We start from the raw sequence: 27,177 nt of genomic DNA, 5'->3' as shown, positions 1-27,177 counted from the left end.
ACCAGCAAAATATGCTCCCTGCAAAGACATTACCAGCACAGCAAAGTGTGGGAGGCATTGCCATCATTTTGAGGCTGAAAACTGCCCCATCTCTCCTGCTTGGTGAGTCTTAGTCCACTAAAGCACTCTGTTCTCTTTCCGGGATGTTCCTTTTGTTGGTCAAGAGTGGTGATAGGGAGTGAAGGCAAGACACTGTGAATTGGAACTTTTACAGACTGGTTCAGTAGCTCCTCTCATGAGATTTAAGTGAGTTTGTTAGAATGCCAGATATTAGGACCTGATTTTTCAGTTTGTTTTATGATAAACTCAGAAATTGGTGGCTTTTTTTTTTTTTTTTTTTTTTTTTTTTTTTTTTTTTTTCCAAGAGACTATGCCCATGTGAGCTGGCAAGGGGATCAGGGTGAGTGAGCAGTCATGTAGAGTACAGAAATGTTTGTAAAAGGTTATGCTGGGCAAAGGCAGCTAATGCAGGCAGTGGGAATTTAGACTCCTGCAAAAGAAGTCCTGTGGATAAATGAAACTAGTTATGGTTTGAAGTTTTATTTGGGTTTTTTTCTTTGCTGCCGCAGTGGATCTGCATTGCTTTATTCTGTTAAGAGTGTTCTGAGGTTAAAACCAGGGAAATTAAGGAGGAGACGTATAAGAATGCCAAAAATCAGTCTTGAGTTCAGTTTAGGAAAAAGTCAGAGAACAAGAAAGTTAATGGAAATATTCCCAGTGCTCACAGCTGAGGTGGTGCTGCAGGGTTTGCTGCAGCTGCAGTTACAGTGAAAGCCCCAGAAGACTTCAGTAAAATGTTATGTGACTGAGACATTGCTCAGATCGTTCTGATGCAGGTGTTGTTGGAAAACACCCTTTATTTGATATGCAGACTAGGCCATAGAGGATTCATTAGGAGTAAATACCTCATCATGAATTGGTAAATACTGTGTGAAATATCTGAAATGGGATTTGGGAGAAACTAATGAAAAGGTAAGTTTGCATCTGCAAAAAGGCTTTTTTTTCCTAATACTAAAATATGTGGTCCAAGCACTAATAATCTATATTCAGGTTTCCATTTTCTATCAATAATCCTGAGTGCTCACTGCAGTATCATTTTTTGTTTGAAGTCTGTTCTATCTTACTCTAGCCTGTGTTAGTAAATGACAAATCTAAGATCTGTGTGGAGCAAGACAGGTAATTAATCATGAAAGTGTGGGTACCCAGCTGAGACATCTTATGATCTTACTTGAACTTTCCAGTCAGTGTCAACTGGAGGAGTTAAAGAAATGCTGCTGGATTTAAAAAAAAAAAAAAAAACAAACCTCTTTGATTCTGGAGAGTTAACAGAGTTGAAAAACTAGAAAATTAGATTCTTTAAAAAGATCAAATATTAATTTTATTAGAATTGTGTGTTTAGCACCTATGAATTGTCATTTTTACCATTTCTTCTGTGACTTTAGCCAGTCTCCTTTACTGGAAAACGTTCCTTGTAAATACAGTAAAATACATTCCTGGGGATAAGGAAAACCTTACACGATAGGAGATGCTGGTAATTTTTAATTAAAATTATTGCAAAGCAACAGTAAGATAATGTATATAGTTGTGAAGGGGATATGAATAACAGTTGCAAATAATGTATGTTCAATTTAGCTGTAGTTATGCAAATGAAAAATAGAAAATTGGAAACCATTGAAGGTAAAAAAGAGTTCATAAATAAATTATAAAAAAAAAAAAATTGAAACTTTCCAGGGGTGTAGTTCAGAAACAAAACTTAGTAACGAAGATTCCAGCTCACCTATTTGGTGCTTTTTTTAGAACAGTTGTTATTATCCCTCCATGTGTTTACTCCCTATTAAAAAGACCAGGATAAAGTGTGTGAGTAATACCTAATTGCCTTATAACTTACTCTTTATGTGGAGTAATTTTTATGTTAGGTAATAAAAGAAGGATCCTGTGGGGAGGCAGAAATCCTCTACCATTACCCCAGTGCTCTCCTCATCACAGCTGGTCTCTACGGGGTGCTCATTAGTAGATGCTTTTTCATAGAATTTCAGGTAAGATGTGTCAGTTTTTCCTCCCTAACAGATTAACAACCTGTGAATATTCCTCTTAAGTAGAATTCTTTTATTAGTTACTGAGAAAACTTAGGCTGAGACAAGTGATTTGAACTCCTTCCCAGCTCAGAGTGGAGAAGATAGGGTGAAAACACTTCAGTGTTCTTTGGTTAATAACAATTCTGTGAAGAACTTCTTGAAAGGACAATGTAAATATTTATACTTCCGTACTGTAGTTGTTTGAAAACGAATGTGTTCTTTCAGGCTTTAGTTGATTCCCCACGATGTTTGCAAAAGCAACGAAGAATTTCGTGAGAGAAGCTGACAGTGGAGGTGACTTGATCCCTGTCTCCCAATTGAACGCGTCAGACAAGCTGCAGCTTTTGAGCTTAGTGACTAAGAAGAGGAGATTCTGGTGCTGGCAGAAGCCAAAGTATCATTTCTTAACAGTCACCCTGAGTGATGTGCTTACTGAAGACAAACCAATAAAACCAGGTAAAGCCATACTTGGACAGCACTATTAGTGCAGCTAAAAACAATACCTAATCTGTTTTGTTATTATTCTCAATTATGTTATTAGAGGGCTCCTTTCAGAGGAGTGCTCTGAAGGAATCCTCCATCCATGGGAATGAGATGAATGGATCTTTTCTCACTTGACCATTTACGTAACTAAAACTGGTAGTAATAAATGTGGGTTTAAAAAAAAAAAAAGTTTTGCCTGGGTAGAGTATTAAATTGAGTGCTGAAGGTTGTCAAGCTGTACAGTCCTACTGTTTAATAACAATACTGTCTGCAGCCACAGGAATAACCCTAGAATATTATAGGAGGTTGTAAGGGATAGTACAGTGAAACTGTAGTGTGCTCTAGGTCAAAAGCAGTGAATAAACAACATCTTATTGTTGTTACTAGCCCAGGGAATGCTTGGCCAGGCCAAGTGAGTTTTACCACCCATTCTGTTTGTATTGCACGAAGAGACTGTTAAAAAAGGTTGACCCTTGTACTTTTTTCTTCATCCAGCTGTAGCAGTCCCACCCATGTTTTAAGATGATTGTGATGGAATCCCATCTGAAAATGTCCAGAAATATAATTCCGTATAGGAAAATAAGTCCCTAACCTAAGATGTTTATTGTAGCTGGCTTGGAAAATTAGTTGATTCTGAGTCAGTTCTCTGCTTTTTAGGTATATAAAATTCAGAGTTATTTTAAACCAGTTAGATTTTTCCATTTTTTTTTTGTGAGCTTTGGGACAGCCCTGTTATGAGGTGTGTCAAAATAATGCCAAAATACTGGCACCACTGTACAAGCAGGTCTGCTTTGTCATTTTCTTTGTAGCTGAAATAACTTTCAATCATTCTTTATAAATATTTCATAATGTCTTGAGTTCAGCACTTCAGTCACCTTATGCTTTCCTAAAATGGCAAAATACAAAAGATAGTAGAGCAAAGAGGATGAAGAGAGCAGATGCAAGAGCTGTAGAGATGTAAATTTCATTATTTACCTCTTCATATTGTTCATTGTCTTCACTAACTTGTCTGTCATATTTTCTGTAAGTATCTGTTCCTCCAATCACTTAAGGATGGTTTCAGCACTTCACACAAATTACTGTTATTGCTTTCCTAGTGATTGTGGAGTCTGACTTTGCAAAATATATGGGGAAGTTTGAAGATTTTGTTCAAGGAAGTATTGAAGCATCATTTGTGAAGATCAGCCTGGGAGCTGGAGGGAAGGGCCATGTGGAAAACCAGTCTTCATTTGGAAACCTGAGGAAGCAGGAGATTGACTTGCAGCAGCTTATGAAAGATGTCAAGGACAGGTATGTTTCTACTGTGGGTGTTATAGTGGCCAAGAGAGATTACTGAGCTGAAAAGACTTGGGCCAGCTGTGGTCACTGACCAGTTGATTTTGTAGTGTTGCCACAGTTTGAAAATGATTTTTATTGTAAGCTTTTATATTCACAATAAATCATATCTACAAAAATGAAATTTTCCTTTTTTTGAAATCTTGTTAGTCAGACTTTCTGTGTTTTAAAAACATCTCTCTCTAATTTCATCTTATGTTTTTGCATTAATTATCACCTGGGACAAGAACCAAAACCTCCCTTCTTTGGAGGACTGTACTGAGGTAACAGTCTGGAAAAAAAGGAATTAGTTCTCTGTTACTGAGGCATCGAATATGGAAATTGAATTCAGAACTTCTAATGTTCTTGTAAGCAGGCTTTGTAATTTCGTGTATGTGAGTGACCATGCTAGAAGGGATTATTTGAAGTTAAAGGAATAGCAAAGCATAGTTAAGGCATATTCTGCTAGCTGAACAAAATATAGATCTGTTGCTTCCTGTTGTACACTGTATTAACTGAAAGGAACCATATTCTTCATTTTACAAGATATACAACACTTCCTGTCCTGCTCTGAAATCAGATCTATTTCACATTGCAATGAGAGTGTCATGGACCAAAGCCTATTTGGCAACCAGCTGACAAGTCAGGGGTCTACTCTCTATTGCAGGTCATGACTCATAGCAGATGAGGGTGCTTCCTTGGTGACAGCATTGTACTCTAGATGTCTAGCAGGGGCTGTAATGAATTTAAATAGCCTTTGCTGATGCTCTGAAGATAAAGATGAGAGGTTTTGCTATCAGTGCAGAAGTTGTCAGAAGCAGTGTAAATTTGCTTGAGGTACACTGATGTTCTCGAAATAATCAATTCTCCATTTTCATTGGAACAAATGGATGATGTTCTTTTTATTGTGAGCATTCACAAGTCAACAAATTTATTCTAATAAGGCACCTTGCTCTCTTTGTACTAAATGCCTTGTTAAAAGCAGCGAATACTGGGCTAAATGTGTGTACCAAGCCTGTAAAATTATTCTATGTCTAGTAAGAAAATAGTGTCAGTCGAGGTTTAGAGTCTTGTTTCTAGAACTAGATAGAGTCCTATGGAGAAAGAAACTAGAGTAACTTCGATTTAGGATTAGTGAGCTTTTACTTGAAGTTACCTACGCTGATCACAAAAAGAATCCTCCCACAGCAAATCAGCACATCTTGTTGTTACAATACTTTATGTAACTAACTATTCAGAAATACGTTACTTTGAGCTGTTGAAAATCAGTAGCTCTGTGCTGATCTATGTGTGACTGTAACTGAAGTTGATGTGCATGCCACTTTATGCAAGGCACTAGGTCTTAGTTCATAAAAAAGATGCTCATAGCTTATTAAAGCTTATGATGCACAGTGTATAATTGAAACTGAGTCAAGTCTGCCTTCTGCTAGGTCACTGAAAATGATGAGGATAGCAGAATTTTTATTTTTTTCTCCAGTGTAATGCAGAAGCTCACTGGAAATTGTTGGCAATGCCTTATAGATGAAATTCTACTTACTTGTTCATAAATATTGTATGATTTATGATTGATTGTGTCCGAGCTTCAAGCTTTCATCTCGTTAATGAGTATTACGTGGAATTCAGGAGTGCTGATGCCTACAAGTTAGTGATTTTTGGATGGAAAGCATTACAGTTCTTATAAGAGCATGTTTACCTGTCAGGCCTTGTGAAATGCAAGGCAGCAAAATGTTCTTGATGTCATTTAATGACATGTGGTACTTGTACTCGTTTGATCAATCATTGCTTCATTTATTATTTCTGCATATATAACCTACTTAAGTTGCATTTTTAAAATGTTCTTCTGTTAGGCTGATTAAGTCACAGTTGCAGATGAGTAGCAGTAAACTGTAAAAAGTCAAAGCTGATGTGCCTTTTGAGCTAAGTCATGTGAGTCTTCAGAGTTGAGCAAGCTGAAGGTGCTCAGTGGCAGCAAATCGGTTTTCTGTCACTTCTTAGGTGAACCTTCTGAAGGAGAATCCTACTGATCTTTTAATTAGATTGCAGGTGCTGCATGGGCTCATTTTTCTAGAAAAGAGGGACAGCTAAAGGATGTGGGATGAGATGCTTCCTGGTTTGCAGAAGCAGTGACATTGTAAATGCAGAGCACACTTATTAACATAATATGCAATACCTGAAATAAAGTTAAACGATAGTTTTAGGTACACAAATTTGGCATATTTCCCTTTACATTTTTTTTGATTTTGTATTACATAGTGCTTGCTAGTTCACAGAGCATTGTAACGTACTGATACGTACATGTTGTGGGACAGGGTCCTGTGCCTTTGGCTCACTTGGATTGCCATGGATTTAAGAGTATATTCCATCTTTTATTTTAAGCCTTTCAGTACTGTCTGCCATAAGGTCCTCTTAGAGAAGCTGAATTATGGGCTGGATGAGCCACTTTTCGGTGGTGCCCAGAGACCAGAAAGAGCAGAAAGCAGTAGGCATGATCTGAGACACAGGAGGCTCTGAACATCAGGAAACTCTTTTTCACTGTGAGGTTGACTGAGCACAGGTTGCCTGAGAAGGCTGTGGAGTTCCCCACCTTGGAGACCTGATCCTAGGCTGACAGGTCTAGGTGGCCCTGCTAGAGCAGGGAAGTTAGACCAGATGACTCACCATCCTCAACTGTTCTGTCTTCTTCCTTCTAGTAAAAAAGGTTATAAGGATATTATAATCCCTGTATTTCTCCTATATTAACAAATTTGCTTGTTTGTTTTTACCATTTCACTAAAAGTCATGGAAGGTGATTTAGAGAGACCATCTAGGAGGACAGTGATAGCAGTCAGTTAGTTCACATCCGCTGCAGAAAAAATTGCCTGTCATACTTCCATTTTTTCGTGTGAATGATTCCTAACTCTATGATTAGCATATGAGGAAAAGAGTTTATTGTAAGTGTTTTTAACACAGTCTCAGCATGCTCTGGCATGGCTGAAAGATACTTTCATACTGTTGCATATTGCACTTTAGTCGAATTAATGAAACTGCATATTATTGTCCATACTGAGACAAAAATAAGTGTCTGTTCTTAATCTGAGTACAGTGGAAATTCAGACCATTTTGTGATTTATTGTTTAAACTCCTGGAGCATTTATGAGCATGATGAGAAAACCATTCAGTTTTCTACCCAAGCTGCTACATGAGGTAATACGAAGTCACAAAGTGTTGTGAGACAGGATTGAATAAAAGCAATTGTGTGTGCCTGTGATTGAAAAAATAAGGAGCATGTCAGATAGAAAATAGAGAAACTACCTGTCACTTGCAGTCTGAGAAATCGCTGGTATTCTTAGGGAAGATGTTCTTGAAGTACGTGTCAGGTTATTCTGTAGGGAAAATAGTGAAATGCAATCAATAAGCTATTGCAGATGCTGTGTTCTGTAAGAAGTAGGTCAGAGAGGTTGTATTTGAAATGGATTAACAAAAGAAATATGCATCTGTGCTTGAATGGAAAATGGCAGAGTGAGATCTGGTAGATTTTAGTCTCTGACGCTCATCTGGAGGTCTCTGTTAGAGCAGGAACAAAGCTGGGTGAAGGCTCTCACTTGCAACAAGCAGTATTTGAATGGAAGGCATTAGACTATTGCACATAATAAATGAAGAGGCTGTGAGCATGAACTGCCTGTGTCTTTGCAGTTGGGAGAGGAGATGTGTTGATGTGACATTTCCCAGTACAGAATTGAAAAGGTTTTTTACTTGAAAGTAGTTTGGACTAGTGAAAATCTGTGCAGATAGGCAGTAGTGCTGATTTCAATGTGAGGATGGAGAGTACTCACAGCAATACCCATTCTTCTTGGCATTTGTAGGAAATTGGCAAGCACCTTGCTTTGAGGATTTGTGGCTGGGTTACTGAGACAGTTAGACAGGATTTGATGGAAAAATGGTCCTATGACCTCTCCTTTGTGGGAAATTAGGTCAAATTCTGTGCCTAAAGGAAAGACTCCTCAGTATCAGCAGCGGAGTTTAGAGCAGGCTCATGCTCTCTGTTTTAACTGTGAGAGCCTGCTATGTTGCCAGGTGGTGTCTGCTTTTTCTTGTCTTTATTTGGTTTCTGCCTTTCCTTCTTCTTTTTTTGACTCCAGATTGCCTTTGTGCCTGTACTGTTTACTGCTTTCCTAATGAGAGGAGAAAACTACTGAATGAAGTTGAACAAAGTCTTTTGCATTATAGGAGAGTAGACGTGCTTAATCTAGTTAAATGTGGAGTGAGACCAAAACTCAAAGAAATTATTTTATGTACATGTTTCACCTGAAAAGCTTCCAGCATAGGAAATCATTGACCTCAGGAAGATTGTTTATGGAGAACAATCAATCAAGCAAAACACCATAATTTGTATCTTTTAAATAATTTTTATTTATACAGGCTTATACTCTGTGTGTTGACAATGGGACTTGGCAAAACATCTCATTATATTTTCTGTAGTGTTATTTTTAAGTGCTTCAGCTCAGCTGCTTGGAGTGGGATGGGTGATGGTGATGCAGTACAAATGGCACAGGGTTAGTGGGGGCTCTTGTACAGTACAGAGTGAAAGAGGTGGTAAGAGCCATGGTTGTAGAACAGAAGTAAAAGCTCTGAAACATGATCTGTAAAATTAAAAAATGCAATACAGTTCACGTGCTTTGCATGCATGTATTCTCAGGGATTTAGCTCGGCCATCTTGTGTTATTCACATATTTTCTTAGATTCAGCATTGTGCTGGCCTGTAAGTGCAGTTCTTGCAAAAACAGAGTCATAGACTCAGCGGCCATTGCCCTGCAGTACTTGAGGCCTTGCTCTAATTGTCAAACTTTAACCTTGTGGTTTGCTCTTGATGACTGTTGTCAATGATAATTTAGATAAGCAGGGTACTTGCCTACCTCATGTAATCTCCTGTTTGAGTTGCAGAATATTTTGCCTTCAACAGGCTGTGCCCCAGTAATAACTCATGATGTGCCACGTGCAACCCTAGAGTTCTGTTTTATGATGTTTGGTGCCAGAAGTCTAGAGGAGAGCCCTTAACTGGGCTATCCTAGAAGAAGAAGTTTCTGTAGCCGTGGGTAAGGCTGTGTGTTTGAAAGCTCTGAATTTGGAGCTCAGTAAACTTGTTGGGCAGAGGAGAACATTTCTGATGACTTTACAGTGGGACACATCCCACTGAAGCAGTTTGATCCTTGGGGCTGTGGCAGTGGCTGTCTCTGGCTCACATTCTGTGCAGGGGATCCCAGGTGGCACTGCCTGGGGAGTGCTGCTGCAGCAGGTAACTCTGTCCCTGTGTGTCAGTGTCACTCCATAGCCCTCAGTGCTGCAGCAGCTCCTCCAGCGTTGCCTCCAGGATTTGTTCACTGCCCCTCTCTGCAAGTTCAGTCTTCTGACTCTTCTGCTCTGCCAACTCTGCTGCTGCTTCTGCATCTGGACCTCAAAGCCAGGAGCATGCCAGGGTCTGAGCCAGTCCTGCTTCAGGCAGAATACTGTAGAAACAGATGGAAGAAAACATCTCTTGAATTATTTTGATAATTCATTTGCATAGGGTTAGGTCATATTCTATATGCTTCTTCAATAAACACTTGTTCAGAAATAGCAAATCTTTAGTTAGTAGGTATTTTTTCTACCTTTGATTGTTTGAGAAGGTTTTTTCCTCTAAATTTTGGGGGTATTTGGCAAATTTGTCATTCTCTTAAACAGTCAAAAAATACACGTGCAAGCAAATGACAAATTTCTTTCATGCTTCTTCACTGTATTTTTCCCCTGTAGCTCCCTCGGTCAAATGTTAAAACTGCAAGTACTTAGTGCATTAATTTGTATCTTCAAGATGCATAGCACACCACTTTATAAACATAAATAATTATTGTGAAGTATATGATAGTCTTGATAGACTGTAACTAATGGCTCTGGCTTGGCAGACACTTCTGAGAACGATGATGTTTGTGGTGCCTGACATTCCTTCAGTTTTTGCTTAATCCAAAGGTTCATTGCATTCCAAGCATAAAGCGTGACTTTGCACCAAAGGAAAAGAAGTTATATTAATAATATCAGGAATGTTTGGGGATGCTTTTCTAGTGGCTGCTGCATTGCTTCAGAGGTATTTTCTTTCCCTTGTCTAAACAATCAACTTTAAGGTTTTCAGACAGTTCATTCCAACTGATTGAACTTTCATATAAGCGTGTAACTCTCCAAAGATCAAAAATTGCTTGAGGATATTTTTAATTCAATAAAAACCCCAGCTGACTTCAGACTTATACAGACTGCATAAATTCAAAACTCCAGAATCTAATAAATCTAAAACTTTTTAATTAAAAGTGGAGATATCTCGATTTAAATGAATTGGAGTCAGACATGTCATTCTGTCACATTTTTGGGAAATTGCCATTTAGCTCCATGAATAGCCATTTACAGTAAAAGGGAGGAGAAAAGGGTGAATAATTTGAGTCAGGGATAGCAGTTCTTTAATCTTCCAACAGTTTTGCTAGATTTCCTGTTCATAAAAAATATAACATCTCATCTGAGGACCTCCAGTGAATATTTTGCAAAAGTATAATATAATTGACACATTTTAATCAATTGAATACAATTAAGAAGTTGCTTTAACTGTTATCAGAAAGTCTGTTAACACTCCAAAAGACAAGGTAGTGGACTTTGTAACATTTTCTTAGAAAATAAACCTCCTGTATTGTTTCTCGGAGTTCACTTTCTGACTTCTGCTCCTTCTAAGAAAAAACTAGTGTTAGAATGCTTTCCAGCAGCATTTAAACAGATGCTGAATCATGCTGTGAAGTAGGGATGGTTTATTAAGTTGGTGCCTGGGCTGAAGTTTTCAGCTCTCCCCCACAGTTAGTTTTTCTTTTGACTGTAGCAGTTCTGGTTACCAATTTTAAATTTTGAGTCTATACCAATGAAGAACACATGATTTTGAAGCAGGTGGGATTTTTTCAGTAATCCCCAGTCTCAAAATCAATGAAATCTTCTGTATTTTCTCATTTGGCCCTTTGAAATACTTGGTCAGTGCTGATCCCACTCAGCCTGTTTGGAGTTTAAGTGAGCACTGAAACAGATCCATAGGAAGCAGTGAGGGTTGGCACTGAGGCATTGCTGTCATTGTGTCCCCCAGCCATGGCCATGGTAATGTCAGTGTGAGCTCAGAGTAGGAGAGGATTCAGTCCAGTGTCCAGAGCTTGACCTGGTTGGTTTTGTATTACCCAGGAAGCTTAAAGTTGCCTTTAGTTCCCTCATGCTTTTTTTCTTTGCTTAGAAAGTATCTGGACAACTTCGATTTTTGCTCAGAGTAGGGAATCAAGAATCCAATATGTATGTGAGGACTTGCTGTGGAATACTGATATTTACTGCTGCCAAATTACAAAAGAGGACATCATGATTTTCAGGAGGCTACTCATACAGAAACCATTGTCAGTTTCACAATAAAAGCTTCTTCAAGCAATTAAGAAACTGTGGTGGTTATTGTTTTGGGATTTTTATCACAATTAGAGTATTGTTAATGTTGTATTTTCTTTTTCAGAACAATAGATCTAAACAGCAGTTTACTGCAACAAGTAATAGAAAGAAAACGTGAAGTGCTGTGCATCTTGAGAGAAAAGATAATCACAACTCAGAGGTGCACGATATCCGAACGTATCCAGACAGAGGAAAAGGTCGGTGGTGTGATGGGGTGCACTGCAAAAACAGTACAGGTAAAAATCTGCAGAGAATAGAACATTTGCACATTATCTAGGAAGAAATGATTTCTCCAAATGGACTTTGAGTATTTTTCGTGTTTTCTTAATGTGCTGAACAAACTGCAGTGCTTGGTTGTGAAAATTCTGTATGGTAAAATGTTTTTTTCCATTGCCTTTCTGGCAAAAGATGCCGTATTTTTGTATGAGTCTGGAATGTAATTTCCATCAATACTATCAAACTGTGGATTCCTGCCTACAGCAGAACACAAAGCAAACTTAAAACAATTCATTGCAAGTTGAATACCAAAATGCATGGCTGAATCAAATTTATTTGAAAGGCCAAGTAATTGTTCATCACAAATGGTTTCAGTGTCTACTGAGTTTTCACATTTATGGGGAAACTATTTGTTTTCGATCATGGGAGTAGAGATTAACTGCATTATGAGGCTATCTGAAAAATTGCATATGAATTGAGAAGGAATTACCAAAGTCAAAACACGATCATTCATTGCAAGTTTTTTTTTAAAAGCTGGAAATGAATCATTTTTGTGTACAGTGTGTCTCTAGTTGCAGGAATCTGAGAGTTGCAATGTAACAACCCTCTTTGCAAGTGCCACCTTCCTGGTACCAGCCTCCAGCTGGGCAAAAGAAAAGTCACGGTAGAATTGAGCAAAGCAGGACACTGAAGTGAGTGCCCATTTCCTAGTGACATGGAGCTTCATGTGTAGCAAAAGCTGTGCCTGGAGCTCTACTTTATGCTAGGACAGGGTAGCTAAGAGTGTGAGAGCTGCCCTTGGCATTGTGTTTCTACCTCACTCTTCATCTAATTCCTTTCTCAGATGCCAGATATAATGTGTGCTTTGATGAGACATCATGGAGAATAAAGCATATTCTTCCTCTGTATTTTCCACCTTAATTACATGTTTAAGCTGTGCAGTAGCTGAATCAGATAAATGGTGAATAAATCTGTCTTGTAGGTTTCAGTAAGTGAAAGTGGAAGTCTGGTGAAGGATTCTAGCGTGATCCTTGAAATTCCTCCTGCAACCACTATTGCCTACGGTGTAATCGAACTGTTTATAAAGCAGAATGGCCAGTTTGGTAAGTGAAAAGCTCAGTTTTTTGTGACACACAGTTCAGCTGTGGACAAAGCTGTCAGACAGTGATTTTTATGTTTCCCCTGTGCTTGAAGGTGATTGTGTTGTATGGGGTCCTTTCCCTTGACAGTTAGTTGTGCTAGAAATGTTGATTTAGTAATTTTAAAACTCTGATTTAGTAATGCCTTTTCACTTGCTTGAATGCACTGTAAACTCAGAATGACTTAGGTTTCAGGGAACCACAGGAGATCCTGTAGCTTGAGCCTCTGCTCAAGGCAGGGACAACTTTTGAACTTTCATCTAAGTTCAGAGTTAGATCACATTGCTCATATCCTTGTCCATTATAAAGTTTTGATTTATTTTCAGAGACAGAGATTCCATCACTCCTCTGGGCAGCCTGTTACCGTGTTTGACCACTGTGGTGGTGAACTTTTTTTCCTTAATACCTGCTGTTTGCTAGATTGCTCTAGTCTGTGAATGTGGGGCTTGTACTCGAGAGTCCAAAATTGAACACAGCACTCTGAATGCGCTCTCCCAAATTGAAAATTCAGTTCCATCAATCCACCAGCTACAGTCTTGTCAGTACAGCCCAGCATGCAGCTGTTCTGGTTTAGGGCAAATATGGGAGCAAACTTCAGTAACTGCAAGGGCATGTTGTTGATCCTCTCGGATTTATTGTCCAGGTCTTTTTCTGCAATTTTGCTTCCAGCCAGCTGGCCCTTGGCCTGGGCTATTCTTTTCACCTGTTGCAGAGAGCGACCTGAATGTAAATCAACTGTCAACCAGGAATGTTTTGACAACAGTCATGTTAAGAACAGAATCATCCATACAGGACTGCAATTTGAACTTTTCTGGCTTACACTTTCATTTAAAGATTGCCCTCAGAGTGGTTGCAGAAATGCCCTTGTCATGTTTTCTGGTCATGTTTTACTTATGTCAGGTCAAATAGTTTTCAGGTTAAAAAAGATGTTGAAGTTGGCTTTGGGAGGAGTTGTATCTCTGCTCTGCACAATCACTCGGGTTTTTCTTTCTTGTCTATCCTCATTTAAACTCATGGACCTAAAGGAGCTTTCAGGGGATGTTATGCAAGGAGAAATAAAATCAGCTAGTAGAGCTGGAAGTTGGGAAGGGAAGAGAAACAGGAGATACATTGAAGAAATAATTGTAGTAGAGTTGAGGTTTGAATCCAGGATGTGCTTTACTACTTGGATGAGAAATGCAGAAGATTAACTCTCCACCATACTCCTTCTGATATTAAGGAAGTCTGTAGGCTCAGGAATAGAAGTAAATATTATGTAACCTGTAAAAAGTTTCTGAAAAGTAGAATTGCTCTGATGTAGACTGAACACAGAGATAGTAACAGAGCATGTTGACGTCATGGTTATAATAGAACTGTAATTCAGAGTAATGAGGTGCAATTAAGGCTGTCTGACTACATAGCTATATAGCTGATAGCCTACTTAGATGATTTCTACATGAAATTATGATGTCCAGCTAACTAAGAATACATGGATGTTTTTAATGATCTGTATTTCTCTGCTCTTTTTCTACTTTTTTAAAAATATTTTATATTAACATCTTTTAAGCTTCAAAACCAACACAATTTGTTTCATGTTTTATCTTAAACAATCTATATCCTGCCTTTTTTCATTTTAAATTTGTGTTATTTTCCCTTACCTGAGTGTCATTGAGAAGGTAAAGGGGAGGAACTGACAGTAAAATTAGGGCTTTGCCAGCAAGAATAAGTATGGTGCAGCCTAAACTTCAACTTGTTAATGTCTGAGCAGCAGGAATCAGTGTCTGTTTATAGAAATAGAAATAGCCTTTGAAGTTAAATCCAAGGACTAATGAAGTCCTTCCTCCTGAGACTGAAAGTGACCAGTAGCAGGTGTAGCCTAATGGGATTCTCTTCACTGATAATTATGGAGTAAGATGCATGTAAGCTTTTTATTGTTTCTTTTTCTTTGCCACTGCCAGTACCTGAGTTACTCTGTTAGGAAGAATGGTATATAAATTTTCTTTTAAATGTTCTGACTAATGTGACTGGACATATTTGGGTATTTTTATAAATAAATAAAATAAAATTTAAAAAAAGAAGGATCTAATCCTTTTCTGATCCATTTGCCATTGTGCTTTCCTGTAATCATTCTGTTTGATTTCTATAGGCTAATTTTCTACTTCATGTAAAAGCTGTTTCTGCTTAAGGCTTTGCAGTTTTGTGTCTCTAAAGTTGCACTGAAATGCCTCTTGTTCTTGCTTTACGAAGCAGGGAATATAAAAGCACCCAGTTGATTTGCTTTGTTCTGTTCATTGCTATATATGTGTGGTTTGCTTTTTCTTAAATGTCTGAAAATTAAACAGTCCCAATATATCCACTTTTTCACATAAAGGAGTCTCTTTGATTGTTTTCATTGACCATCTCTGGTTTTCTTGCATTTTTGTTAACATTTCTGAGTAACTAACAAGCTCTAACTGCACTGTTGGAGGTTTGTCATCGATTAATGTAATAGAATTTAATACAGAATTAATTAACAGTCCTCTTAATACAGAATTTTGAGTCCTCTGTTTTCCTGTGAATTGAGTCCTATTACAAGATTTAAGATCATCTGAAAAATTTGATTTCCCTTATTAGCATCATTTTGCCTCAGGAGGGGAGGCAGTTCATTAGCACAGTCTTCCTCCTCAGGGTTCATGTGAAAGCCTTGCTACTTTCAATGACAGTAATATGACTGAGTTGGCCTTGTGGTGCCTCACCTGCTGACCAGAGTCTTGTTGCTTTGGGAAGTTCTTAGCTTGTGTTAATCGCTTTCTGCTCCTCTGTAGCTCCTTCTTCTCCGTGAAGGGTTATGCAAGTGTAAAGGTCTGTCGTCTTTCTTTCTCTATGGTAGGGATTTCTTTGTCTGCTTTCCCTTTGAAAAAGCTTTTTGCTCATAGAGTGCTCTCCATGCTTTCTCATCTGCTTTGAATGTCCTTAATTTAGTGAGACAGACTCTTAAAACTGCTGAAAGGTTATATTTAGGCTTTGTGCCTGGTACATGTGAGCACTGTGCTTGATTAGTTACATTTTTTTTTCCCTTTGCTGTCAGGTATTACTTTAAAATTGAGTTTCTCTTGCTAGCCTGCCTGTGTTCTCTTCAGACCAGCTGCAGAGAGTCTCAAACCTTGCAAAAGGGGATCAGAACATGCATAGGACTTATTGACTGTGTTCTGCATCTTTAGGGCACAGTGTTGGACACATGAGCACAGAACTTGATACTCCAGATTTCTCAGCATAGCTCTCATGAAGGCTCCCTGTACCTTCCAGGAAGCCCTGAACTTAATCTGGCTGGGAGCACTGGGATGGCAGGACAAGGACAGTTCTGTTGGGCTGAGGTTGGCCAGTGCTTGTCACAAAGGTGAGGCAGAAAGGGCAATCCAGCCAGGGCATGTTATTTCCTCTGTGAAGTTACTGTAGACAGACAGTTATTGCAGAGTGATTCTGTTAAGGAACATCCCTGGGTGATGTCCTTTAGAGACTCTCAAATGTCTGTTGTCCACTTACCTGGAGGCCTTGAGGATGGACCTGTGGCTTGGCTGAGAAAGAGGAGTCTGTCAGTGCCATGACTGACAGAAGCTCTGTAAAGGACTCTCAAGAGTTCTTATAAATCTCAGAGAATTTGGATGTGTCTCCTTCATGAATGGATCCTGTTGCTGCATTACCGCACATCTCTTAGTGGGTAGAAAACGTACAGACTGGGGAATGAGAGGCTGGAGAGCAGTGTCATGGAAAGGGACCTGGGGGTCCTGGGCATTGGCAAGTTAAACATGAGCCAGCAGTGCCCTGGCAGCCAGGAGGGCCAACCCTGTCCTGGGGGCATCAGGCCCAGCATGGCCAGCGGGGCAGGGGAGGGGATTGTCCCCTCTGCTCTGGGCTGGGGAGGCCTCACCTCCAGTGCTGGGGGCAGCTCTGGGTGCAGTGCCACAATGTAAGAAAGACATGGAACTGTTGGAGGGGGAAAGGAGGGCAATGGGGATGGTGAAAGGCCTTGGGGAAGCCTGTGAGGAGCAGCTGAGGGCACTTGGTCTGTTCAGCCTGGAGGAGACTGAGGGGGGATCTCACTGCAGTTACAGCTTCCCTGGGAGGGGGAGAGGAGGGGCAGGCACTGATCTCTTCTCTGAGGTGACCTTCAGCCAGGAATGGCCCAAAGTTGTGTCAGGGATGGTTTAGGTTGGATATCAGGAAAAGACTCTTCAACCAAAGGGTGGTTGGGAACTGGAATGCACTCCCCGGGGAAGGGGTCACAGAACCAACCTGACAGAGCTCAAGAAGCATTTGGACAACTCTCTGAGGCACAGGGTGTGATTCTTGGGGATGGTGCCATGCAGGCCCAGGAGTTGGACATGATGATTCTTGAAGGTTCCTTCCAACTCAGCATATTCTGTGATTCAACATCAGGAGTTCATACCTGCATCTCCTGTATGCAGCATTCTGGTTTACAGTGTCAGTGGGAAGTTTTCATGTTATTTTCTGTCTATATTAATTTAGTTCACAGGAGCTGGTGTCACATTCTGTAGGAGGCAGCTGCACCACAGGTCTTCTGTCTGTACACACTGTACCAAACCTCAGGGCTGCAGGAATGCTCAGTAATTCACGTGCACAGCAACCACTGGCATTCTCTACATCTGGAAGAGACAAGACATGGAGAAATGGCATGCGATAACACTAGAAAATTCAAGCTGTCATCTCATTGTGTAATTGCTTGTGTATTTTATTAATTATTGTTTTTGATTGAATTTCTAATTACAGAGTTCTGTCTGCTAGATGAACAGCAAGGAGGTTTTGAAAAAGAAGGCACAGAAGGCTCAGCTTATCCCCATTCAGTTCAATTCAGAGATGCTTCGTTCCTCTATCAGCCAGATGCTGTTGATAATGAGATGTACTCTGGGGCTAAAAACCTCGTTCCCAGTGATGCTTCTATAAGTATATTGAAACAAGGTATTACCAGAAATGCTTTACATGATTATATTACAGTGATTTAAATAACCTGATAGGCAGAAATAATCTGGTACAATAGTAAGTAAGAAATCTTGTTAGTTCATTTTAATTGCTCTTACCAGGAACTCTTGGGGGAATGCACCTAAAGAATATAAAAAATCAGTTTGCAGTAAGTGTATGCGGTGGACTCCTTCCTGTGAACATTCTGTCATAAATATCGTCCTACAAAGTCAGATGTTTATGACCACTCTTTCACATTTCAGATAACCTCTGCAAGTTTACTGATGATACATACTTTCATTGGGAAAGTGTCACTGAAAATAGTTTCTCATGATTTGAAAAATACTTTCAGAAAAGGTTCTCAGTTACAGGTTAAGTCTCAAAAATAGACATCTCCCTGGCCTTCACTTAGCCTCATTATTTTCTGAGAAGCTTTATAACTGAGAAAATCAAAATGTGGTTTAAATGAAAATTTACAAATTGGTGTAATGGCCCAGGTACAAGTTTTCATTTGTAGGAATGTGGAAAGAAGAGGCAGGAATGTTACTGGTGGAATGAAAAAAGGGAAAACCAGTCAAGGCCTCAGAACACAATGTGCTTTTCATCAGTTCTTGGTAGAGTTCTTATAGCTGGTTCTACTGATGAATATCACCTCTCTTGTCTCTAAGTTTCACCCTTGGTTAATGGCTGTTCAATAAACAGTATATAAAAAACACTTGTGAAAGAATGGTATGCCACTGTTCTATTTTTTGTTTTATCTTGACATACCTATTTGCTTTTCTTGCTCAAAAGGCTCAGAGATTTCTTTAAATAATTTAACCTCCACTGTCTCTTGGAAAATTAAAAAGCTTAAAAAATAGTTTTTACTAACAAATCTGGAAGTACATTTCATTTTCTGTTATTTGTATAGACAAATTCATACTATTGCATCAGATAAACAAAATTCTATGCATGTGGCTGGGCTTTTTTTTTTCCCCCCAGTGAAGAAAATTTTTAGTTATAAAGGACATATTTAAACAGAGCATGTTTCTTAACTGGAGTGACATGAAGGAAAATTTCTTTTAAACAAATTTGAGAATATTTGTATGCCCACAATTTGGAAAAAAAAAAAACATTCCAACAATCCAGTTGGCATTATTGATTTGAAAGCTTCATATTTTTTTAGCAAAGTGGTAATTTGATGTCATAAAAGATTTAATTTCAGTATTGTTGAATTGTGAGAAAATGAATGCAGAGCACTCCCTTGTACTTAATGAGTACTCTTCATTTTGCCATATAGATGAACATTCTCTGGAGATAAACTTTGAAATGGGAGACTTAAGATGTAGTTAGTTGGTTAACATTAAAGTATTGACTTTTGAAATACTAAAAATACTATACAGCAAAATGTGGATTCTTGGTAGCTGTTCTTATGTTCTCATTGAGGTTTCATTGGCTGCTTAGGAAATAAAATCAGATCTGTTCAAGCCTTGCATTTTAACTTGTGCTGGTGGAAATCAGGATGTTAAGGGGTGATGATAAATGAGCTTATGAAACACATAGCAAAATGTTACCTGTTTTTACTGGCATTGTGTAGAAATAACTAGTTTTATTTTCTGCTGCTTTCTTGAGAAAGATCTGTCACGGTTGAAGACCCAGTTCCAGCCCTTTGTGAAGCTTCCAGAAGACAAGCAAAGAGTTTTATATAAAACCCTCTGTGAACTCTTGCTCCATGAAGAAATGGTGACTGCCCTGGGGGACATGGTAAGATGAAGAACATTTGGGTTGCTTCCTAAAAGTAATTTCAGAATAGTACTTCTCTTTCACTTGAATTTTTCTCTTTTCAAGAAGCTTTGCTTATTCTTTTGCTTTCAGTTCGATGATCTCTGCGCAGGAGACAAGCCTGATCTGGAGGAGTTAAAACTTGAACAACAAAGAGACCTCCTTGACTTCTTGCAGCTCTTAGGGTGCAGTTTACAGAGTGAGCTGCTCTTGCAGAAATATCAGCCCCAGGATGAAGAACTTTTCTCAGCTGCTCACCTTCTTATCAGTGCTATATCTGGTATGTTGTAAAAAGCCCTTTTTAAAATTTCATTTTCCTTTTAGAAGCTCCCTCCATGTTAAAGCTTTTATGGCTGTCTTTGAGCAGTTGGTGAGCTGCATGAACATAAATTGTTCTGTTCCCTTTTTATGAGTTTGGTATACTATGCTTAGCATTCCTGGCTGTGAATTAAATTCAGCCCTCAATCACTGACAGATTTTGTGTGTAAATTACACATTCCCCCAAGGCTGCTCAACTTTGCTTCTGCTGAGTGTGAGCATTTGCAGTTTGGCAAGCTAATTTCTGTACTTATTGCATGCCAGAGTCCTTCCCGCCTAAATGCTGAGAATTACAAATTAGGTGTTGTCTCCTGTGTAACAGCATACATTGTTCAAGTGCAAGCTAAATTTAGCAAAAATGAGTTTAACACAGAGACACTGCAATTAGAGGGTTGTGTTGCAGCTGCTGAAACAGGAGATTAAACATAAATGTCAAACAAATGCCATCCTCACAATCTAGTTGGCACCACAGTGTTAATTAAAAGTTACCTGCAAAGTCCAAGACAGACTTCCCTGGATTTTTCTCTTCTCTCTTGTATATAAAGATTTCCCTGACATTAAGATAACGAAGGGAAGTCCAGTGTAAATTGTGGCACTTTGCAGCAAAATGTCAGTGTGCATCCATATATGCACAGGACCCAGGTGGGAGAGCTTAATTCATTTGTGGAGAGAGAAAAGAAATAGAAAACAGAAACCTGCTGATGTGGTAACAATTGTCAGATGCCATTAACAGCAGGGCACGGTTAATTGAGTATGTTGCATTATTACCTGACTTTGGACATGTCTGCTGCTAAAAGTCCAGGCATAAGTGTAGCAGGATCTAGATTCAAAAGCTGTTTTATGCCTGTTGCTCGTGGTAGGAATTACAGCCTTTTTGTTACAGAGTTGAAGGGCACCACAGGGATCAGTTAGTCCATCTCCCAGCCCCAAGGCAGCCTCAGCTGTGCCATTCCTCTTAAATGGTGTTTTGTAGAATATAGCATCTTGTATAGATTTTGAGATCATAGGTTCTTCATTTATTCAAGGTCTAAGTCATTCATCCAGCCTGCAGACTTGGAGTTAAACACTGAGGAGATACCTAGGGAGGAGGCAAGGATAATGGGCAGAAAACCCCCTTTTCTAACAAGTGCCTTTTCTCAAGGACAGAGATAGTCAGACCCTTTGCCCATCCCATTCTGTTCTGCCAGCAGGAAGGGGCTGGATCAGCCTCTTCCAAACATCCAGCTGAGGAGGACCTGTTAGCTCCCTGATGAAGCTCCTGTTCCAGCAGCCAGCCTGCTGCAGGGTTCACTGGAAATGATCTTTGCCTGTGACTGTGTCCTTTGCAGAGCTGCCCGATGACACGCTTGTCCTGCTGCGTGCCTGCTGTGATCTTCACATTGTTCCAGCCTTGTGTTGTTTGGTGAGTAATGGAGATGGGACTGTGGCTGATGGGCACAGCAGCAGGAGTGGCTGTGTCCTCAGCCATATTTCTCCCCAGTAAAAGAAAAAAATGTCAAGCTCCAGTGGGAATTTTGGCTGTAGGCAGTGCTTAGGCAAGGTCAGAGTCTGACGTGGAAAATAAAGCACGTAATTCACTGCAGGTAGATACCTAACTTCTCAACATGGCTGTATTTGGGAGATTTCATGGCTTGTGAGCAAAACAAAATTGTAACTTAAGCTCCAGTTGTATTTTTCTAATAGTCTCACTGTTTTAAAGTCTCAGCAACAGTAGTCATCTCTCCTTGGGAAACAGAAATTTCGCTTTGATAACAACAGTGCTTGAGCCTTGGCAAACTCTGAAGTCTCAAAACTCTGAGGCCATTTATTGAAACTGCTGAAGGAATGGTGCAGGGCATTAGAGTAATGGAGCACCTCTCCTGTGAGGAAAGAATAACAGGAGTGGATTTGCTCAGCCTGGAGAAGAGAAGGCTTCAGAGTGACCTAATTGCAGCCTCCCAGTACTCAAAGGAAGCTTAAAAAAAAGATGGAGACTTTTTACAAGAGCATGTAGTGACAGGACAAGGGGGACTGGATTCAGACTGAAGGAGGGTAGGTTTAGATCGGATACTGGGAAGAAGCTCTTTTCTATGAGAGTGGTGAGGCACTGGAACAGGTTGCCCAGAGAAGGTGTTGGATGTCCCATTCCTGGATGTGTTCATGGCCAGGTTGGATGGGGCTTTGAATAATCTGATTAGTGAAAAGTGTCTTTGCCTCTGGCAAGAGGATTGGAACTGAATGATCTTTTAAAGTCCCTTCCAACCCAAAACATTCTATGATTCTGTGATTTTTTTAAAGGTTTTTAAAGTCACTTACAGAAACAACAGTAAAATCCTTTAAATGCATAGGGGCAAGGGGAGTTCTTCTGTTTGCTCAGTGATAGTTAAGTGTGATGTGCAGTGAGAGAAGTTGAACTCAGGGAATGACACAGTAGGAGACATGTTTCTCCTTAAAGCTTGCCACAGAGCTTTGGTTCTGGATCAGTACGTCGTACTTGTCAGGGCTAATAGTAAAGAGAGTCTTGACCTTTTGCTGCTGCCTTGTCAGCTCTCCAGTGGTTTTGTATGAAAGAACTGAGCTGTGCAATGGCAGGAACAGCAATGCTTGGAAAATGTTTTAATGTCTCTGTCTTTGCTGTCTCTCATGAATACAGCCTAACATCGCTGCAGCTGATGGCACTGTGGTGCTGAGCAGTCCTTTGGTGGCCACTCTCACTGACAGAGGAAGATTTGAGGTCGTGCAAAGGCTGTTTGCTTCATCAAACATTAATCTGGAAATGGCAGAGTCTTCTGTAAAAGCTGTAACTATGAAAGAACCGAGATTCTTCCCACTTGTTCTTTATGTTGCACTGTGTGGATTTCATGCTTTAGGTGGCAATGTATAGGAGCTGTACTGGGTACCCAGTTTTTGCTCTAGCCTGTTGTTTCTTCTGTAGCTCTATAATTTTGGTGTGTTTGGGATCAGCAGTAGAACTGTTCTGTTGGTACTTAGGGCAGCACAGCCAGGAATTAGGGCGACCAGGGGACTCTGCAGTTTCAGTGGAAAATACATAAATAAGGGATGAAGGGGAGAAATTAAAAAAGAGAGGCATGGAAGATAAATTGAACATAGCTGCTCTGGTAGGTGTCAGATCTGCAGGGCAGTGAGAGCTGGATTGCTTGCATTAATATGCACAGGAGAAAACAGCAAAGTACAAACTGCTTTTTGTAAGCAAGCAAACAGGCAGGCCCTGGAAACCCAGGGTTCTGCAATGCAGCAACTGTTTTGCTCCTTTAAAGCCTGGGTGTGCAGAATGCCTTCACTTTGGAGCAAGTGCAATGAAGGGCTCTTAGAAAGGTACTTGATAAGATTCTCTTATTAATTATTGTTTGGCTTTTACGGATGTGAACTGCACACTGCAGGAAATAACAAAGCGTCTTTTTCAACCAGCAAGACCACTTCAGGGATTTATACCTCTGTACAGCATTTCTGTTTTCTGGTATGTTTTTACTCACGTTAGCAAGTTTCAGCAAGTTTAAACTGCATTCTGAACTTTGAGGTAAGGCAATGCCTTTTGGTGTGTGCACATGAAGGGTCCCCTGCTGCCCACCACAAAAATGATCATTTTACCCGTATGACATTTTCAGCGCAGATATTTCGCTTGTTTCTTTGACTAACAGCTAACTATTGGTAAAGCACTGTGTGCTTTACTAATGCCTGTTTTTTTCATCATCATTTTTTGTAATCATGGATGGAACAGAGATGCAGCAGAGATCACTGTGAATGTGAGCTTGGGAAGATGATGTTCCAAGTAGGTGGATTATCAGTGCTTACAGATGAGATCATGGGATGGCTGAGAGACAAACAAGCAGGCACCTGTGTGGGGGTGATCATTAACCTGGCACTGCAGCATAGCTAGTGTGTAGGAGTTCTGCTGTTTCCTGCTCTATTCCCACATGGCCTTGAGCAGATTGTCTAAGAAGCCTTTAAAAAGTCACGTCAGTTCAGCTTTCCTTGAGGACATGGACTTTGCAGAACAGCACCATGGTGCCTCTCCACTCCCTGAGCTCAGGATAGCTCAGCACACTGGGATGTGGGCATTTCTGCATCTCATCAGTTCAGTGAAGCTGATGGTATTGCCTGAACTTTGTGCTGGTGTAGAAGGAAAGATCCTTTAGGAGGCTGGAAGCATGGAACTCCTGTTCTGGGAGCGGTGTGTAAGCAGGAAAGTCATCTTTTGCCCATTGCTACTAAAAATTGCCTCTGTAATGAGATTACCAAAACTTTCTATTAAATGCTATGTCAAAACAATAGAATAAATTATGCATGTAATTTCCATTGTTTTTTCTTTTGGGGACATCTCTGACAAACAAGCAACTCCAGGCTGGCCTCACATGGAAAATGCTTTTTGAAGCTTAGATGTGGTCTTCCCTAGGAAAGGAGGTGGTAAAAGACCTGTAGGGGGCTTCAGAGGAGGCTGAAGCTTGTCCCATAAAAGGTTTGATTTCACACCCTGACTTAACCTCCCCAAAATACTGCTTCCCTTTGGCTTCCCAGGAGGAAGGTTGGAGAATCCATGTTTATAATGCAGGAGGAGGCCAGCAGCCTTCCAAGGAGTATGTGCTCCCTGCTACCTCCAGAGGGCAGCAGGCTCTGCCTCCCTGCCAGTAGCCAGCACTTGACACCTTCCAGCTGCTCAGTCCAAATCCCCTGGGCTTTGTCCATGGGTCCATTCCAGTGTGGGCCCAGCAGAAGGGCTCCCTTAGTGCTGCAGTGCTCAGAAAATCAGTGCCCAGATTCAGCAATGACAACATTCCCAGGGTGGCTGAAGAGCCCCCAAGGTCTCCCTGTGCACGGAACGGGGATTTGGCACATTCATGGACATCAAGATAAACAGGACCAACTGAAAAGCTGCTTTAATGTAGGTGGAGCACTGAGACCCAAAGATAAAAGGTGGATGCAAAGACTGATCTTTGATATGTTATATGGCTCAAATGCAGACTGACCAAGAGAGAAATCAGAAAAAAACCCAATTATATTTTTTCAATATTAAATCTTTATTATATACAAAAATATTTTGTTGGGAATTAACAGATTTTCATCATTTGTACATTAACATTTTTATGTTTGGCTGTGTTTATTGTGAAAATATTAGCTGTGAAAAAGACAAGGTGGGAGGGGTCTTAGAAAACAAGTCACAATTTAAAAACATCCCACATAGTAGCTGACTGTATCAGTATGAAGTCACAATGCTAACAAGTCCCATATCCTAGGCCTCCACTACAGTACTGTATTCAAACAGTTAGGTACTAAATAATTTCCAGGTTTACATTAAAAAATTAAGCTAATAGTTAAGATTTTTTCTTGTAGGAAGTTTTCAGCTAAAGAAACTATTTTTTACAGGAGAACAGTTTTGAAAGTTTTACAAATTCAAATCCAGGTTAATTTAATATACTGTAGAAATAAAAAAACCCCCACAAAACAGAAAATCATGAGTTTCCAACTGGCAAAACCAGTTGAGAGAAGAAGCAATGTAAGGAAACGCACAGTGACAGAGTTCTAATACACATTTAAACCCAAACACAACCAAGATCCTACAGTTCTTAGCCTGGTGTGGGGTTGGAGAGCAGCAAACTTTCTTGTGTTTTTAACCCCACAGAAGCAGGTCCCCTCCCTACACCACAGTGCACAAATGTTACACATGGGCAGCAAACAGGGTGAGGAAGGGATGCTCAACATGCATTTTCCTAGGGGGAAAAAAGAGATTTCAACAGTTATCTCCATCCATAATTGTGTACAAGACTTAAGCCAGCGAAAGTCAGTCAATACCCTTTTTTGTCTGTACAAAGCAGCGCCGTTCATTTTGCTTTATGCTGTGGATCATGTGAGAGGTCAGGTAACAGAGGTTGGGTTTTTGGAAGAGGCTGTACTGTTTTCAGGTAAATGTTGGCTGCTTGTGGAGTAACCAACACTTGGCTCAGCCATGGGAACAACCAGAATTGCATGGAAAAGCATCAGCATGGAGCTAGTGACTAAAAAAGGCTAAATGGGAGAAAGTGTTTCCAGGACTACTTTAACTGTTACCTGACCACTGTCCTAGCAGCAAAAGGAACTCCATACCCAATGAGCGTAAGAAACAGTTCCAAACACCAAGAAAAAAATTAATTTACTTCAAGTGTCATTTATTCTACAAAATATAAATATTGCTGAACCCCTGCTGAATAAATTCCATTTGTAGGTAAAACTACCTAACAGCCTTCACCAAGCCAGGGTTTGTTTTTAAGCCTGTACCAGTAAATCCCAGCTGCAGTACCAGGAAATTAACTGAGAATTCAGCAGTTGACAGTGTGACTGTGGAATAGTATCCCACCCACTGTAGAGAATTCAGGTAAATTAGTAGACACTGTCTGAACTACTTCCAGCATTTACCCCAAGTTTTATTTATATATATGAGTGTTTCTGTGTGTGGGCACAAGCATGCCTTTAATATGATTAGAAACGAAAGCTGCCTGTAAAAATAACCAAAACTGGTTCTTTTACAAGTGTTTTCCATTTTTATTTTTAGGATCTCTCTTGGGCCTAAAACCAGTTAGTTATACCAGCCTAAATACTGATGTTAACTACTGTTTCCTCTATAAGACACAAGTTGAGAATCCCAGACAATTCCCATCAGCAAGCCTGTTAAACATATGTGAAAACTAAGAAGTACAGGCTAAAAAAGAAGAAACACAGGAGAAGGAAAAAAAAAAAAAAAAAAAAGGGCCAGGACTTCACTTCAGCACTGTCAGTCACAACAGTCCACCAGAGACAGGAAATTAAAGTACCCTCAAGGATAGAAACCTTTTCAGTGGCCCAGGAGAGGTTTTTATTGCAGGGAGAGGAGGGTGCTGGGAGCTGAGGGGTATTTAAGGCAAGAGGCCCAGCAGACTATGAGTCTTTGATCCAGTACCCACCACACAGACACCAATAAAATGATCTCACCACTTCTGCAAACGTAGCATCCTGAAGTTTGGCAATAACCATGTGGTACTTAAACTCTTTGGAATTTGGGTGAGGCAGGAAGCCCTGCAGGAAGCAAACAGCCTGTACAGATGTGCATGACATGCAACAGAGCTCAAGCTGTTGGCTGTCTGAGAGCTGCACCCACAGGCACAATGGGCCACGGGGCAGCTGCTGCAGGAGGCGTTGTCCATGCACTGGGACACGGCCTCAGGGTTCAGTGTGAGCTAGAAGCAGGCTACAGGAAGCCCCTGGATGGGAAACCATGGGACAGGTGGAGGGAGTTTATGGTCACAATATTGGCTCATGCATAAGGACAGGTAAGAACCCAGTTCCTGATCTCTGGAGTGCTCTGCTTGATTGCTCTCCACTGGTCCCTGAGCACAGCAGAGGCCAGTTGGGCTCAAGGGGGTACCTTAGCCAGGGATCTTCTGTGTTTCAAAGAGAAGTTTTCCTATTTCTTAGCTGAATCACCCTCTTCAGAAAACAAAACCAAACCCAGGTGACTTCCTGAGCTG

The 27,177-nt window shown here is 40.2% G+C and overlaps 1 protein-coding gene across 4 annotated transcripts; it reads left to right on the top strand.

The window, feature by feature from the left end:
* Positions 1-2: 2 nt before the first annotated feature.
* Positions 3-23,983, top strand: GSDME (gasdermin E). Of its 4 annotated transcripts, none has more exons than XM_083855807.1 (11): positions 873-972; positions 1,902-2,036; positions 2,301-2,531; positions 3,656-3,848; positions 11,398-11,530; positions 12,532-12,652; positions 17,435-17,623; positions 19,239-19,366; positions 19,478-19,664; positions 21,031-21,104; positions 22,335-23,983. In XM_083855807.1, the coding sequence occupies exons 3-11, from the start codon at positions 2,321-2,323 to the stop codon at positions 22,563-22,565; spliced, it is 1,467 nt and encodes a 488-aa protein (XP_083711933.1). In that variant the 5' UTR covers positions 873-972; positions 1,902-2,036; positions 2,301-2,320; the 3' UTR covers positions 22,566-23,983. The 4 variants fall into 4 exon arrangements, with proteins under 4 accessions (XP_083711932.1, XP_083711933.1, XP_083711930.1 ...); XM_083855804.1 differs by having other exon boundaries at positions 11,398-11,569; XM_083855806.1 differs by lacking the exons at positions 873-972; positions 1,902-2,036 and adding an exon at positions 3-102 and having other exon boundaries at positions 11,398-11,569.
* Positions 23,984-27,177: the final 3,194 nt, after the last annotated feature.

Source organism: Zosterops lateralis, assembly GCF_965231275.1.
Source record: "Zosterops lateralis genome assembly, chromosome: 1".
Taxonomy (NCBI): Eukaryota; Metazoa; Chordata; class Aves; order Passeriformes; family Zosteropidae; genus Zosterops; species Zosterops lateralis.
This window is presented reverse-complemented; position numbering and strand designations above follow the sequence as displayed.

Bases quoted from the DNA above. Each gene is read 5' to 3' on its own strand.
- GSDME (XM_083855806.1), top strand. From the start codon at position 2,321: ATGTTTGCAAAAGCAACGAAGAATTTCGTGAGAGAAGCTGACAGTGGA. The intron at 3,849-11,397 runs GTATGTTTCTAC...TTTCTTTTTCAG, and splicing joins ATGAAAGATGTCAAGGACAG to AACAATAGATCTAAACAGCA. The intron at 17,624-19,238 runs GTATTACCAGAA...TTCTTGAGAAAG, and splicing joins TATAAGTATATTGAAACAAG to ATCTGTCACGGTTGAAGACC.